This window comes from Acomys minous (genome assembly GCF_964271855.1).
Source record: "Acomys minous genome assembly, chromosome: 14".
Classification (NCBI taxonomy): Eukaryota; Metazoa; Chordata; class Mammalia; order Rodentia; family Muridae; genus Acomys; species Acomys minous.
In genome coordinates this window covers 34,758,676-34,776,131 of record NC_140496.1, presented here as the reverse complement: position 1 = coordinate 34,776,131, position 17,456 = coordinate 34,758,676, and the positions used below count along the sequence as shown (strand labels likewise).

General features: G+C 42.4%; 1 protein-coding gene across 1 annotated transcript in view; it reads right to left on the bottom strand.

Annotated features, from left to right (window-relative positions):
* LOC311583113 (uncharacterized protein) overlaps positions 1–17,456 on the bottom strand; it is a 59,972-nt gene that overhangs the window by 10,983 nt on the left and 31,533 nt on the right. Inside the window, exons 15-21 of the mRNA XM_084756429.1 lie at positions 14,082–14,265; positions 13,553–13,757; positions 10,899–11,043; positions 8,199–8,332; positions 6,845–6,998; positions 4,642–4,746; positions 664–774 (exon numbers count right to left, since the gene is read on the bottom strand). Coding sequence (XP_084612555.1) covers positions 664–774; positions 4,642–4,746; positions 6,845–6,998; positions 8,199–8,332; positions 10,899–11,043; positions 13,553–13,757; positions 14,082–14,265 — 1,038 coding nt within the window. The remainder of the gene's footprint in view (positions 1–663; positions 775–4,641; positions 4,747–6,844; positions 6,999–8,198; positions 8,333–10,898; positions 11,044–13,552; positions 13,758–14,081; positions 14,266–17,456) is intronic.

Genomic DNA, 17,456 nt, shown 5'->3' with positions numbered 1-17,456 from the left:
GAAGAATGGATGATTGTTTGGATGGAGAAAGGACTGGAAGTTGTACAATTATCAATTGTTCATGAATGATGGACAGGCTGAAAATATAATAAGAAAATTATTAATCTATTTCTACTAAATTGAGGAGGAGATAATGAGTAGAGTGGTTGGAAGCATGAATGAATGTGTGGATGATAGATGAATGAAGAGGGAAATAAATGGCTCTCCTAGGACCACAACGGAGGCAATATCTCATAAATTATAGAGAACTTGGCTACTACTGCGTTATAACTTAATTTTCATATGACCAATAGATAATGTGACCTTTTTCTCAAAAATTCTGTATTGGATATCCCTGAAATTCAGGATAATAGTTAATTTTTTCAGGAACACAGAATATCTTATTCAAGAAATTCTGTGTGACAAGAATGTTCAAAAAGCACGTTATAATAAATTAGAAAGATTTCTGTGACACTCCTCATCATGGAACATATATAACTGGATTACTTTTTACATTTGAGATGTTTTCTTAACAGAAAATGACATTTCCAGTCTGGGTCAGGAGGTTCCACTCTTTCTGAGAGCTGGGGAGCTGTCCCTTTAGAGATTGTCCAGGGCAAGAACAGCAAAATAGATAGTTTGGGCCAAGAATGCAAAAGAATGACAAGTAGAACAGATACACACAAGTGCCAGTTCCCGTGAGATCTCCAAGAGCTCGTCCTCCGTCTTCTGGCGCAGGCAGTGAACCATGGCAGCTGATGTCATGTTCTGACACCCAGAAACAGCAGCAATTTTCTGAAAAAGATCATAGGCAACATCAGAGGTCAAGAATAATGACTATATCCTCTATCAATGCAGATAGTGGAGTTTAACCTGTACCCAATCATCATCATCACCTCCTCCTCCTCCTCTTCCTCCTCCTCCTCCTTTTTCCCCCTCTCCCATTCTCCCACCTCTCTCCTCTTCTTCCTCTCTCTCCTGCCACTCCCTTCCTCTCTTTTTGCTTTCCTTAACTGTTGTTGTTGTTGTTATAGGGTTTTATTAAGTATCCCTGGCTAGCCCAGGAACTACAAAGTAGATCAGGCTTGTCTCAATCTTGTATCAGTTCTTCTTCCTACCTTTGCTTCTCTAGGTATTTGGATTATAGTCATTCATCGCTATGTCTGGCTTTCACATCCAGTTTCTTAAGGTTGTAGAGGTATCTCCTTGATCTTTTTTAGTTGTCTTATTGCTTTACCTAGAACTTTAAGTACTATATTGAAGACATATAGAGAGTGCGAGCAACCTTGTCCTTGATTTTAGTGGAATTTATTTAAGTTTCTCTCAGTTTAATTTGATGCTGTTTTGTTAGCATCTATGTCACAAATAATATGAAATATCCTGGTGTAAGTCTAACAAATCAAATGAAAGACATGTATGACAATATCTCTGAAATCTCTGATGAAAGAAATTAAAGATATCAGAAGATAAAAAGATCTCCAATGCTCATGGATTAGTAGGATTCATGTAGTAAAAACTGGCCATCTTACCAAAAGTAATCTAGAGATTCAGTGAAATTCTCATCGAAATTCCAACACAATTCTTTATGGTTTTTGAATGAGGAATTCTCAACTTCATATGGAAAAATAAACACCCATGATAACTAAAGCAATCCTGTACAATAAAAGGGCTTCTGTGTGTATCACCATTCCTGATTTCAAGCTGTACTACAGAGCAATAGTAATAAAAAAAAAACCAGACAGGCCAGGTTGATCAATGGAATCAAATTGAACACCCAGAAGTAAACTCACACACATTTGGACACTTGAGTTTTGACAAAGAAGTCAAAACCATACAATGGAAAAAGAAAGCATCTTCAACAAATGGTGCTGGCCTAGTTGGATGTCTGCACACAGTAGAACTACATAAAATTCAAGTCCAAGTGGACCAAAGACCTCAACACAAAACTAGATACACTAAATCTAATAGAAAAAAATCGGAAATACCCTTCAACACATTGGCACAGGAGACAATTTCCTGAACAGAACATCAACAATTCAGGCTCTAAGATCAACATTTAATAAATGGAACCTCATGAAACTTAAAAGCTTTTGCAACTCAAAGGACACCATCAATAAGAGAAAGCAGCAGTCTACAGAATGGGAAAAGATCTTCACCAACCCCACATCTGACAGAAGGTTAATATGAAAAATACATAAGGAACTCAAAGAAATTAAATACCATCAAACCCAAATAAGCCAATTAAAATATGGGATACAGAGCTAAACAGAGAATTCTCAACAGAGGAAACTCTAGTGGCCAAGAAGAACTTAAAGAAATGTTCATCATCCTTAGTCTTTGGAGAAATGAAATCAAAACAGCTTCTGAGATTCCATCTTACACATGTCGGAATGGTGAAGATCAAAAGCTCATGTTATGGCACATGATGGTGAGGTTGTGGAGCAAGGGGAACACTCTTCCATTGCTGGAGTGCAAATCTGTGCAATCACTCTGGAAATCAATCTGGTGCTTTCTCAGAAAATTGGAAATAGTCCTACCTCAAGACCCAGCTATTTTTACCACTCTTGGGCATAGACCCAAAGGGTGCTTCACCATATAACAAGGGCATTTTGCTCAATTATGTTCATAGCAGCTTTATTTGTAACAGCCAGAATCTGTAAACAACCTAGGTGTCCCTCAACTGAAGAAACTGTAAGACATTTACACTGTGGAATACTACTCAGCTATTGAAAACAAGGAAATCTCGAAGTTTGCCAGCAAATGGATGGAACAAGAAAATATCATCCTGCAGGAGGTAAAGCAGACCCAGAAAGACACACATGTTATATACTCACTTGTAAGTGAATATTAGCCATAACGTACAAGATAACCATGCTGTAATTCACAGACCCGAAGAAGCTCAATAACAAAGTTGGCCCAAAGGAAGATGGTTGAATCTTACCCAGAAGAAGAAATAGACATCTGAAGTAGATGTAGGTAGCAAACTGGATGGAAGAGGGGGTGGGAAGGGAAATGGGGATCAGGTGTGGGGAGAGTGGGAGGGTTGGGAGAGGGAATGGAAATCGGCAGAGCGGGCATCTCTGGGACAGGAGAGGCTTCCCAGAGTCTATGGGGTGACCATAGCTGAGACACCTAGCCATGGATGATCTGAAGCCTGAAGAGTCCTTCTCCTGGAGCCAGGTGGGACTTCTAATGGAAGGAGAGGGACAACAATCCATCCATAAAACCTTCGACCTAAAATTTGTCCCACCTACTAGAAGTGTAGGGATAAAGATGGTGCAGAGATGACTGGCCATACTCAAGACCCACCTCATGGGAGAGAGCCAGCCTCTGACACTATTAATGATACTCTGCTATGCTTGCAGACAGGAGCCTAGCATAGGTGTCTTCTGAGAGGCTTCATCCAGCAGCTGATGGAAACAGATGTAGAGATCCACAGCCAAATAATAGGCATAGCTCAGGGAGTTTTGTGGAAGAGTGGGAGGAGGGATTGAGGCACCTGGAGGTATCAAGTACAACACAAAAAGACCTACAGAGGAAACTAATTTAGGCCCATGGTTGCTCAAAGAGATTGAACCACCAACCAAAGAGTATGTAGCAGCTGGGCCTAGATCCTCAACACATATGTAGGAGATGTGCATCTTGGTCATCATGTGGGTCCCCTAACAGTTGTGGTGGGGACAGTCTCTAACTCTGTTACCTACCTTTGGATTCCTATCCAATACCTGGGATGCCCTGTCTAGTCTCAGTGGGAGAGGATGTGCTTATTCCTGTTGAGACTTGATGTGCCTGGGTGGGTAGTACCCATGGCGGGGGCTCCCCTTCTCTGAAGAGAACAGGAGGAAGGAATATCGAGAGCAGGTGTGAGGACAGGACTGGGAGAAGAGGAGGGAGAGACTGGGGCTAAGATCAGGCTGTAAAATGATTAAATAAATAAATTAATGGAAAAGAGAGATACACACACACACACACACAGAGAGAGAGAGAGAGAGAGAGAGAGAGAGAGAGAGAGAGAGAGAGAGAGGTTGAGAACCACTGCTCTAAATTAACCAATGTTGATACTGTATCCCATAGAATATTGCCTCTATTACTAATTGGAATAATGACATATGTGGGTTATATAATCAATATTTACATCCTATTAGGTTAGCTTTTTCCTGCTTAAATGTGTACAGTGTTCACTCCAATTACTATGTTCTCTCACACATAGACACACACACACACACACACACACACACACACACACACCACCACCACCACCACCACCACCACCACCACCATGTTCTCCAACTTGAATGCCTCTAAAGAGGTCATGTCACATGAAAAATAAGCTTTTGTTTGTTTGTTTGTTTGTTTGTTTGTTTGTTTCAGATACTACCTCTTCCAGTCACTAAATACCTGTGCTCAAGTGAACCACAGAATCTCTCATGTTTCAGTTTCTGTGCAGAATCACTGGGTGTCTGAGTAACGTGACTCACAGGAAGGCACATCAGAATTTGCAGAGTGTATCTGAGCTGTGGGTCAAAGGGCAGTCTTTCTGCCCATCTATTTGTACTTTAAGAATTGTTTGAGTACCTCAACGGCATCCCACAGTCAGAAAAGTCAGTGAGGACCCAAGGGAAGCTCAGAGAAGGGTGCAGGAGTGCCAAGGCTGGGACCTACTTCAACCACAGACTGGGTCTTCTCCTTGATCAGCTTTGTACTGATGATCACGCCACTCTCAGAAATGGCTCTGTGGAAGAGGTTCTTGGCCAGAGGAGACAGCACCTGCCAGGGGAGAGAAGAAATCATGTTCACAAAAAGGGGTGCTGTGATCAACAACAAATTGGAAAAGGATATGGAGTCACCTATGAGATAAACCTCTTTACATAGCTGTGCGAGGGTTTCTATATCACATTAACTGAAGTTGGAATATGCATCATAATTGTGGCAGCATTCACATAACCTGGAACTAGCAGCCTGCCCAATCTCTGGGCTTCCTTTACATGGGAACGCTGACTCATTGAGTCTTCAGACCATGCCAAAAGAAATTAGGGAGAAAAATACACTACAGTCAAGTCCCAGATAGTTGACCCAATAAAAAAGGAGGTTGCTCCAGTCAGCATCTCACATACTTTTATTATGGTGCATGTTTCTGCAGATGAATCCTGTTGTACTTGGGAAGATACCATGCTCTTTTGGTTTTCTGGCCCATGATGGTAGACATGGTTTTGAAGATCAGAGGTCCTACCTGTGGGTTCCCTGTGACCAGCCAACTCAGCTCTTGCTGACATGATTTCCCTGTTGTGATAAACTGCATCCTTAAACTGTGTACCAAAATAAGCCGTTACTTAAGTTGCCTTTGTTGGGTATTTTAGCACAGCAAGGAGAAAAGTAACTAATAGTGTGAATCATAACATACTTGCCATTTAGGGATCCCTCTAATTTTCTCCTGACCCTGCATTTGGTGACCCTGGTATTCCATGGATATGACGGCTTCTCACCTATTCTAGCCCAATTCCCAGATGCTCTTTGTTTTGACATTCCCCATGAGCATCTCAGCAGGATGTGGTCTGAATTCAGACTTAGAAAGAGAGTGGAAGTACACTACAAGTCCCTATCAGGATAAGTCCAAACTACTGGAATGACAGTGTCAATAAAGGGCTTGGTAATACCTACCCATGCAAACTGTCTGTTTCTCCATTGTTCAGAGTCTATCCTGAGACTAAAGGTCATGGATGCCTGGGAAAATTTCTCAGAAAGATCATGCATTTTTTAAATAGTAAAAATTGGAATTAGTTCAAGGTATCAATATAAAATTGAGTAGTTAAGATTCATTTTTGCAATGCAATATTATGCAATCATAGGTAGATAGTAGTATGGAAGAGGGCTTACTATTAAGGAAAATATTTATATTGTGTTAGTATATAATAACTTTTATCTTTTGGATAAAAGAATTAGAAACCAACATAGTTGCATATAGAGAGAAAATGGAAAATGAAAAAGGTTATAGATGGAGGATAGTGGATGCATGCATGATGGATACACAGATATGATATAGAACATATATTCATATATATATATAAATGCATATATAATTTTAGAAAAAGATTGAAAAAATGTAACAATAGCCAAGTGACAACCCCTGGGTATGTTGTATGTATGATTTTATTCTTCATTGGATGTTTTTCAGATTTTTTCCCTTTACTTAAATTTATTTCCTCTGATAATTCAAGTATGAAACCAGTGTGTGTTAGTTCCATTGCTGAATGTCTGTCCAACTTTGAGGAAGCTAAGGCTTCTTACAGCTCCAGGAATATGCTGTAGATTCCCTCACTGTTCCTATGGCTTAATTTCACCAACAAGCAAGACACTTCACATCCCCAGTCTATGCCTGATACTGACATCTTCTGTCCTACCTTCCCCATTGGATTTTCTGTCTTTCCTTCCTCACTTCCTCACATCCTTAAGGTAACCTGCTGCTGCCTTCTTAACCTCAGGGTTAAGCACCAGTCTGACCTTGGGCCTTAGATTCCTTAATGTGTAGATGTTGCTTCAACCCAAACCAAGATGCTTGCTCATCTCAGGACTTATAGGGTGAGACCTAATGTTAGAACGAATAGTAAGGACAAAGAGATCAACCAAGTGAGAAAAGAAATTGGAGACTTTCATGGCTCCAGGGAAAAAAAATTGAATGGTAAATTTAGGAGCAAAAGAGAGTTAATTATATGTCTGAAGCTCTCCATTGTTTGAGGCTTGCAGGGAACAGAGTGAACACAGGTACTGAATGCAAAGGTGTGCTAACCAGCTGCTTTCCAATAGGTCCCTCCCCACCCCAGCAGCCGTATCAAACCCCAGCAAAGGGTCTGGTGGCAAGAACACTTACAAGAACAGAGACACTGAAACCTCCCGCTGACTCTCCAAAGATGGTCACAGAGCCTGGGTCCCCTCCAAAGTTGGCAATGTTCTCCTGGACCCAACGTAGTGCAGCCAGCTGGTCCAAGAGACCCCAGTTCCCAGGGCTGTGTTCATCACCTGTGCTGCAAGATGACAGGGTGGAATGGGGTGGGGGGAGATGTCAGGCAAAATCTCAAGAGCTCAGTTGGCCTGGGGGAAGTTTCAGTGAGCTTTTCAGAATCAGGTTGAACACTGACCTCACTGGCATGGGGGGCTTTACCTGCCTGCAATCCCTATAGCATTGCTTTAGGTGGGGCCTTACACTCCTCTTCAAGCACTGAGGATCCATAATGCATTCAACATTGACCAAATAGCTAGGGAACATTCAAGAAGAGGAGAGACAAAATATATGGCTCTGTGCAGCTCACAGTGGAGAGAAAAATCAAGCAGACTAGAAGGGAGCTAGCAGGAAAATGCAATGTGGCCAATGTGGGGCTGTAGGATGGTGTTTCAATGAGAAAAATTCTACTTGAAGCAGTAGCATTGTGAAAGAAGAATAGATGAGCACATTGATCTCATCGGTAAATTCAAAAGTAATTTTAGTTAGAAGCATCAGGTTCAGAGTCCTAGGGCCATGGGATCAGATGTTTGAATGTAAAAACATATGGGTGCAGGTTGAACAGGGACTTTTCAAGATCTTCCATATTGTTGAAAGTGGGGATCATTGGGCAGAGACATGATAGGACTCCAAAATTGTGTCACAGATGACACAGGCCACTGTCTGGAGCAGCTACAGTAATAAAACTACAGATTTATAACACTAGGTAATTATGGAAACTATGGAAACATAGAACTTTGACTATGGTAATAGTGGAAGGTAAGAATGGCTGCACACTACCGTGCTGGGTTCTGGTCTCTACTGTGGCAGTCAGTACTGAGCAGTGAAGAACATGAACAGATGACGCCAAGTGCAAGGTGGTTGTGCCACTGGGTGTATCACTCTCAATAGGGATCCCTGTAGTGCTTACCGGACCTTGTTTAGTTCTCCAGAGGTGTTTTGTTGTAAAACAAAACAAAACAAAACAAAAAAAAAAGCAAGATTGCCTCCCATCGCTGACTTCCTCCTTGTCACATGATCTCTTCTGCACGTAAAAAATGTGATTTCCATTCTAGCCAAGAGTTCCCACTATGAGTCTTCTACCCAATATTGGACTTGGGGTCTTCCAAACTCTTTTAAATACATCTGTTTTCTTATATCTACCCAATCTCAGTCACTTGTCTTATTAATAGAAAGAGAAACGAAGCAAAGGCTAATACGCAGAGAGGAAAATCTAGTCTCTTACCTGAATAGCCCCCAAATTCCCAGGCGGTATTGAATGACCACCACCACCACGTTTTCATGGGCAGAGAGAGCCAGTCCATCATAGGTTGATGCTCCTCCTACCACCATTCCACCTCCATGGATCCACACCATCACCTGGACAGTAGGCAGTAGATTTAAGACTTGGGACAACTTCTGAATTCATCTGAATTGGTTGACTGTATCTAGGCTGTGACTTGAGATCATTGACCAAACCACACCAGTTACCGGAAAGGCTGCAAAAAGCTGATGCGACTTTTTTTTTCCCCAATTCTCAGGCCCAGGATGCCATGCCACTCTTTTTTCTCATTTCTCACATACTTCTAAGACACAGATGTGAGATTATCATGGGACCCACCAAGGCCAAGGGTGTTGTCATCACACCATAACCGTATCGCTTCACAACAGGACCTTTCAGGCAAGTGAACATGAACAAGGGGTAGACTTTGTATTTCAGCTTAATTTCATCCAATTTAACTTCTCAGTGAGCTAAGCTTCTCTCTGGTAAGTGCTTGTCTGATGAGACATCCACTGCCCTGATGGTGCCCCTTCCTAGTGTGCTTCTTCTGTAAGCCCAATTCTCCTGCTATGCCAAGCTCATGTCCATATCATTCAAGATGTCCTTGGTCATTTGGCTAACACTATCTCAGAATCTACAATGTACTCAGCTCTCTGATACAACTTGAGGGGAAGAAATGAGGATGTGCAAAATAATATTGTGCTAGTACTATAAATTAAAGAGAAAAATCTTGTGCATACTATGAACCAAGAATTGATTTATGCACTGTAAATAACATCTCCATCATACTGTTCTATGTGATAGATAAGAAACAGAGGAGAAACTTTTACTGCTGAGAAACTAGAGCCAATAAGAGGAGCTGGCTTTGATCCTGATGCTTGTTCCCACCATCCGGATGCAGAGCTGCCCAACCCCTGCAGACCATGATGACAGTGCAGTGAGACAGACTCTCTTGCAGGTCTGGCTAGTGTGTCTGCCCAGATGTTGACACTTAGGCAGAACTGTGATACAGCTTGATACCCATTGGGCCTTTACATAATAACTCCCATGTGAGGAAACAGGATGAGGGGGTCAAGAAAAGGCCATGCTCTTTAATCTTTTCAAAGGCAGACCCGGGATTTATACTCAGACTTTGTAGCTCTAGAACATGTGTCCACAGCTAGAGGGGGTCTCCTGTTACAATGATCTCAAGACCCTGTTTTTTCTGTCTGGATCCCTGCAACCTCCAGGAGAGATGGCTGCAAGGATACCTAAGAGTTAAGACTAAGTCCAAGGCTTGTGGCCAATGTCGTCTTGAAGGCAATGTCATCTTGAAGAGGTTATTATGCATCCATGTAGAACAGTGGTAATGGTCCTTGAATCTCCAGGTCTTGTTGCCTGGCTTGCTAAGGCTCTACTATCTTTCTATTTCAACAATTGCTGTTGACTTCCTGATAAAGGGTCTCAAAGGTCCAATGTTGAGTGGAATTGAGACCAATTACTAAGTCCTCCCACAGTATCAGGGAGAGGTACATGTTTCCTTGCATATCAAGCCTTTTAAGAGGCAACCCAAACTCAGCCATCTACAAGTTTTCCTGTTTCACAAATGAGGAATTGGCAGCACAGAGAGGATTGGCAGCCACCCCAAGGACACATAGCCAGGAAGGTCCATGTTATCTGGTGTTTGTACTTCCAAGTTAATTATAAGCTACATTCTGGCTCCCTTTCCAATGAGAAGGCTAGATATGGCTGTCCCTTGAGATACTCACCTTTGAAATGACCCAAAGAATGGATTACCAAGTTTCTCTCCCACCCCTCCATCTCTCTGTGACTGTTGAGCACAGGCAATAACAAATCTTAACATATCTATCCACAACTCTCTCCTCGATTCCTGGGTATCACACAGGAGGCTTCTGGAAAGCTTGTTGGGTGCTGTCATGTTACATCCCTGGAGTTATCTTTTCTAGAAAACTCTCCCCCAACCCTGTGATCTGTACCTGGCAGCCTGCCCCTCTTCTTGCACCATGTTTCTATGTGAAGTGCTGACTCATTTGCTCATCAGACCATGCCAAAGGCTATGGTGAAACTGCAGGGTGTTGCCTATGAGCAGAGAGCATGCTTTTGACATAGTCCCAGCATTCTCCCTCCTCCCCATCCACCTTCACGGGAGAGTGAAAGTTTTCATCTGGCAATGAAGTTTTCACAGGTGACCTGAAAATAAATCCATCACACATCTCCCCCCATGGCACCATGTGAAAACACTCACATGAAAACTAGGAGAGCCAGGACCCCATCCACATGCTCTTTTCCCCATCAGAACCACAGTTTCTCTATCTGTATCATGCTGGATTGTTCAATTTTCCCCAAAGATTCTCCCAACTTGTGACTTTATTAGAAATCATGCCTTAACTGCCACTATGATCAGATTCTTATAAATAAGATTAACTTTCTTTTCCTTCCATCCCATGAAGACTTGGGAAATTACATGTGATTTGTACAGTGATCTCTACCAAAGACTGACATCACTGGGAATAAAACCTCAGGCGAAAGCTTGAAGGAAGCTCTGGTTCCTGAGTCATGCCTGGTCTATGTGCTCTTGACCCCTGCTGCCTTCATCACCTTCTAACCCCACAGAAGATCTAGATGTTCAAACTGTAAGTCTGGACCAATGGTTCCTGCACTTACAGGCAATCTGCTGCTACTTGTCAAGTCAGCAGGGGTGTAAATATTCATATAGAGACAGTCCTCCGAAAACTTGAGAGAAATGTTCTCCCTTTGGCTGCTGAACATATCGGAAAGCATCTTTCCTAGGACTGCATCTTGGGAGCACCTGGGAAAGAAGAGAACATTTGAAATTCCATTAGACAGACAGCATGTCCTCTGGGCCTGAGTATGCACTGAGAGATTTGAGCCTATAAAGGGAGTTCGTGTTACTCTACTGGAGTCATTGCAATAGGTAAAAGGTGGGAACCACATTAATCTCCAGGGTCTTTTGGTCCTCTGGATGGAGAAGCAGTCAATACCACTCCTCTTCCTGGAGTTTTTCAGGATGCTCTGGATGAAGGAGTAAGGCCATAATATAGTGACCTGCCTTAGGAGATGTCACTTTCTACAGTGCCTGGACAGGGCTTTACCCTTCTGGGCTCTGAGTTGTGGTCTGTAGTTGACTATGCTCCTCCACCAGATAAACATGCTATAGCTCTCAGAAAATGTCCATCAACCAAGGCAGTTAGTTACAATGACAGGCAGTCTGTTGTAGGTTTAGGTTGGGGAAGGCATTGTAGTGGGAGAACCCCAGGAAAAGTAAATTCTAGTCTTGTCTCATACATAATGCGCTGGGTGGCCTAAGGTGAATTCCTTTCCTTCTCTGGCCCCGAGTTTACAGGTTCAAGTTGGGTGAGCAAACTCTCCAAAGGTCTTGCTGCCTGGCCTATTCCAGCGAACACTATTGACTCCCTGATAAATGCTCTTAAAGGGTACAATGCAACTTGGAACTGAGAGCAAGTACTGAGTCCTCCCAGAGTGTCAGGGACAGATTCAAGTTCTCCTCATGTGTGAAGCCACTTAAGAGTCAGTTCAGCTTCAAGCATCTACCAATAGTCCTGTCTTACAGATGAGGGATTGCACAGAGAGAGGCACAGAGAGAATTGACAGCTGGCCAGGAAGAACACGTTGGGCAGTGCTTATATTACCAAGTAGATTAGAAGTGGCATTCTGAGTCTCTTTGCAATGAAAAGGCCTGATGCCACTGTCTCTGATGAGCAGAAATGAAGCTGTTCAGGGCCAGCATGTCACAAAGGTGCATGAAACCTCCCAGACACTGAAATCTCCATCCCGAGTCATTTTCCCTGTATTACTGAAAGTAAGTGCGTGGCTTTCGTAAAAATATAAGTTCAAATGTCAAATGGGGACATAAGAGTTCAGTTTCACTAATGTTTAAAAAAAATGCATTGTGAAGACCAAGGTTCTATTTATTATTGTTACAATCTCAGTTGGTTTATTCAGCACATGCAGGAAAAATTCACCAAGTAAGGCAAGACATGGGTAAGGGTCCAGGGACAGAGGCTTCTATGTTTCCATGGGAGAACTGCTTGAAGTTTGGTTGTTTCTGGGGACAAATGTATCCAAAGTTCATGTTTTCGATTTAGCAGTGTAACCTTTGAAAATGTTTCCCAAAATACTTATGACTGTGTGTGTAATGATGTAGCTAACAAGAGTTTGCCAAAATGTTGTTTATCAAGAAACACAAAGTACTTTAGTGCACCCAAGTAGAAGATTGAGTAAATAAATAATACTTTAGGACCCAATTAAGAACAGCTAATAACTGCTCAGATGAACACACACACACACACACACACACACACACACACACACACACATATATATATATATAATGAAACGATGCTAATGCTTACGAATGTACCAGGCTGTCACCCAAACTCTATTTATAATCTCTGTTTAAAAGAGAGCGTACACACAGACAAAACCCTTTAAAGCGCAATCTCATCTGTTAGCCATTTTCTCTGAGTTGTTGAACTGCACGTGATTTTCACTTTCCTTCACTTCGGTGTATCTCTTAACTTTTTGTAATATTTGTGTCCTACTTTGCAGATATAATATAAGCATAGTAAATATTATCTGTGGAAGAAAAGCGTGGAGCGGTAAGACAGCTAGTATTATGATCCTGGAAACTCTCAGAGGAGCCTTGCTGAGGATACAAATGCTGTCTGAACTGACATGCGTAGGTGTTTGAGGTTCTCTGGGGTGGCTGAGAGGCCATGTGGAATTCTTGGGCTTCTTCATTTGGTTACCAAGGGTGGTGTAACACACTCTTCGTAATTGCTTAGCTTGTGAGTAGGTAGCTAGGGTATCCCTGGGTGTGAGAACTTGCAGTCAAGTCACCTTTACTATTCTTCTCACCCCCAAGTCCACACCTGACCCACTCCTAAACAGCACTAAGGTTTCAAATCAGAGTGATACAGCACCTTACTTCTTATTTCCATCACCTGATAATTACTATTTTTCCAAAGCACTTATCATATTCTGGCATTATTTTTTCTTTCCACTCATTGGATGAAAGGTTCCTCAAGGGACAGATATTGTTTTCCCCCTGACTGTTTCTGAAAACCCGGAACATTCCCGGTTCACCACAGGTGCTTAGTAAGTATATTCCAAATACAGGGCGTGGAAAACCATGAAAGTGCTTGGTAATGAGACTATCTTTGAGGACTCATGGTCTTCTTAGGGGAATGAGTAATTGTTACCATAGCTAGTCAGAAGGTGGCTTTGACTCTGAGATAAGCATCACCACTGAAATAGACTGTACCCCAGCGGCTTACATGGGAGGGTAGGAGGTGGCGTTCTTCACGAAGCTCCACGGCTCTGCAGGCTGTGGTGGAGCAAACCTCAGGGATCCAAGAGGGGGCTTGGCAAAGGGGACTCCCAGGAAGACGGCCACAGACTCTGTGAATCCTTCTAAGCTGACATACTTCCCTAGGACTTTGCCTTGAACGGTGTCCACCACAGGTGGTGAAGATGGCTGCCCTGTTGGACAAGTAAACACAAGGACACATCAGAGGGGAAAGATCAGCCGTGGGTGGTTGGTTTGGTCACTTTTAGGCTTGTGACACTTGAGTCTTCCAAGGCCTCATTTCCTCGTGACATTTATGATAAAGAAAAAAATAATTCTGTCTAAGAGGGACAACTGAAAAGTAAACTGATTGGAGGCATAAAAGTATCCTGCCTAAGCCAGGATGGATAAAGAGTATTGATCTGTTTCTATGCTTGCCTTGTATAAACTTTAATCCACTTTAACCAGGATAGATTTCCAAAAGTGCAACCCAACCTTTGTAATTCAGAAGAACTTACCCCAAACTGTGCAAACAGCCAGAGAAGCCCAGACCAGAGCACAGAGCCACATCATGGAAGGACAAGAGCTCCTGGAGACAGAGAGGTATCTATCTGCTGAGCAAAAGTGAAAGCATTGGTCCTCCCTCTCTCTCTCCTGTATCCCTGCCTCTGGACCAATTAGCATAACTATGTAAATCTCCCCCTCCTCCAAAAAGCTCATGGGGTGTTTTTTAGGACCTGTAAGCCACACCCACTATGAGTTCACTCTTCTTTGTATGAAATGACACTGCCCAGCCTTCAGAGTACATCCAGCAACTTACACAAACACTATTTGCTCCTGCTTCAGTGGGCCTTGAATTTCCCAACACAGGAACCAGTAAGCAGCTGCAGGCAGGCAGGAAGAAGCCTTGGTTTAGGATTCTCACTACAAGTTGGAAAGCCAAGAGCACCTCACTAAAAATTTCCCAGAGTTGCTCAGCTGGGAACCCTGCACAATTCCCAGGTTCCTTAGATAGGCTTTCAAGTTTTGAAATTTTTCTAATCTCACTCTTCGGCCAAACTTTTTTTTTTCTGATGCCTAATATTCCTCCTGCCAGGTTGCCTGGCCTGCCAGTGTACGCCATCTCTGTTAATGGCCTCAACTGCTTTTGGAGCAGGGATATTTATACAGAATGTTTGCATTAAGTACTTTTTTTTTTCTGCTCTGATAAGGCACAAAGACCAAAGGCAACTTAAGGAAGAGAGAATTTCCAGAGGGATAGGATCCATGACCACAGAGCAGAAGGACAGCAGCAAACGGCAAACAGGATAGTTGTACAGGAAGCTGAGAGCTCATTACTGGAATGCAAGCTCACGGCAGAGAGTTAGCTAGAAATGGTGAGAGTCTGTAAGCATCTGAGAATCACTGAAGGAAGACCCCCAGACTCAAGTAGTACGCAGAAGCAAAGAGCAGTTATTCTGCAGAAATTGCAGCATGCAGGGATCTCCGCTCTTTTCAAAATGGCAACCTCGAGGTGAGCACACAGACTCAATTTATAGACAGTGAAAGGGTAATGCAGTAACTTTTAAACTGGTTGGTTAGAGGTGAGTCCAAGCATACGAGAGGGTTCAGGATTAGCTACCCCGTTTGGGAACTTTTCTAGGTCCTGCAGATTTTGCTAAATCATTAAAGTTTGGCTCCTAATCAGGAGTTAACTTTTAATTTGACTGGATAAGGCCAGCTGTATTCTTTTCTGGAAGTAGCAAGGTCATAAAGTAATACAAACAATGGATTATGCCAACCTGACCTGTAAGCTGATTGGCTGCCCACGAACTGTGGGTTTCCCAGGAATTGGTTTCCTGAATTCTGAGAAACAGAAATTCAGGCCCAGTCAGGCAGAGAACTGAAACCTGTCACGGAGTCAGATTAGTGAAACAGACTGGGGTCTTTTGAGCGGTCTCTTGGGGTCTTTGAGGTTTATCAGTCCTCTCAAGTCTATAAACTCTCAAAGCCTACTCCCAGTGACATATTTTCACTAACAAGTTACATCTCCTCAATATCCCCAAATAGCACCACTCACACGAGATCACGCATTCAAATTCTTGCAACTACGGAAGACATTTCTCCTTCAAAACTGTACAGTGTTCTTATAGTAAACAAACCTCATTAACCATAATCCTTTGCTCTAATCATCCACACATGCATTTATCTGTGAATTCTTTCTTTCTTTGAGTTTTTAGTTATTTTTATTTTACGTGTGTAATTATTTGCCTGCGTGTATGTCTAGGCACCATCTGCATGCAATGCCAGAAGAGTATCAGGACATGATAGGATATGAGCCAACATGCAGGTCCTGGATACTGAACATCGGTCCTCTAGAAAAGCAGCCATTACTCTTGATGGCTGAGGTACCGCCCCCCACCCTACCCCAGCCCCCCTTCCCCAAACCCCCAGCCCTTATCTGTAAATTCTTTAACATTTCCAAAGTGTTTGACATTTATGGCCATGGGAAGGTACCTAAGTGGGGCAAGATAAAAGAGAGTATGTACAGTTTGGTTTCTGATTTAACAATGTGGTCTTGTTTCTGTTTCTCATCCCCGACAGCCCAGGAGAGAAGCTTACGTTTCTATAGCAGAGCTACTCTCTGCAGGACACTTGGAAATTTTGTGGTAAAGAGTGTGTGATCATAAAGCCTTGCTTTGGCTCTGCCTAGGAAGTCAAGTCAAACACTTTTTTGGGGAGATGGGAATGGGTGTAGTCTTGGTTGAAGAGTAGTTTTATGTGGAGTGGGGAGAGAAGTAGAAAGTAAAATAAGACTTTAAAAAAATGAAGTTGCTTGAAAATGGAGAGATTGGTTCAGTGGTTAAGAGCCAGAGCCCTTGCTGCTATTGCATAGGGCCTAAGTTCTGTTCCCAGCATCCTGTGGAGCAATCTACAACTACAACGGACTTTAGGTTGCACTCTCTTCTGGCCTCCAGGGGCATTTGTACAACACATACGCGCGCGCGCACACACACACACACACACACACACACACACACACACACACACACCACAGAGGCATAAAAATACAATCCTTTTAAAAATCAAGTTGTTTATTTTATAAGAAGAAATGATATCACATTTTTATATTTTGCAATGATGGCAAAGCAGAGGTGACTATAAGAGAGGGCATTTGTTTGCTGAAGAGTCTGAGTGACCTGGCTCTTTAAGAAAATTTATGGTACAAAATGGTGACCAAGAATCTCCATTTGTCTCTCCCCAGGGCATATCAAGTAGTTCATGCGTTCACACCAACCTATCATCAGAGTTAAGGAAATCTTAGGAGCTCGGGCAGAGTGCTGTTAGTATATGAAAAAACACACTGAGGAAGGCAGGTAGGATGTATGCAACCAAACCCAAGCACCCACACAGTCAAGAGAGGCACCTTCTACCCAGGAAGAAAGAGAGATCTAAATTCAGCCCTTAAACTTGAAATTTTTTCTTTTTTTTTTTTTAACCCAGAGAATGCAAATATTTAGGACAAGGATTTACACAAATCTTACAAACCTGAATGCAGTGGCTGAGATGGCCCTAGTGTGAAGGAAAGATAGGGACGGGGCTATCTCCAGACAGACAAAAGTGAGAGACTATGTCGCCACAAAACCTGCGATCTAAAAGCTTCTAAAAGAAAATTTCAAAGTGAAATAAAGGTATGTTAAGGAGTAAGAAGAAAATGTAAACATGGCTAGAAATAAAAGAGATGGCTCAGAAATTATTATACGAACAAACCGAAATGTTCTAATATTATAATTTTGGCATATAAATTATTCATAGATTTACTATAAGAATTAAATGCAAGTTAATTGAAATACAATCTTCATTAATATGGTAAGCAAGATAAAGTCAATGCATGAACAGTTCAAAGGGTGGGA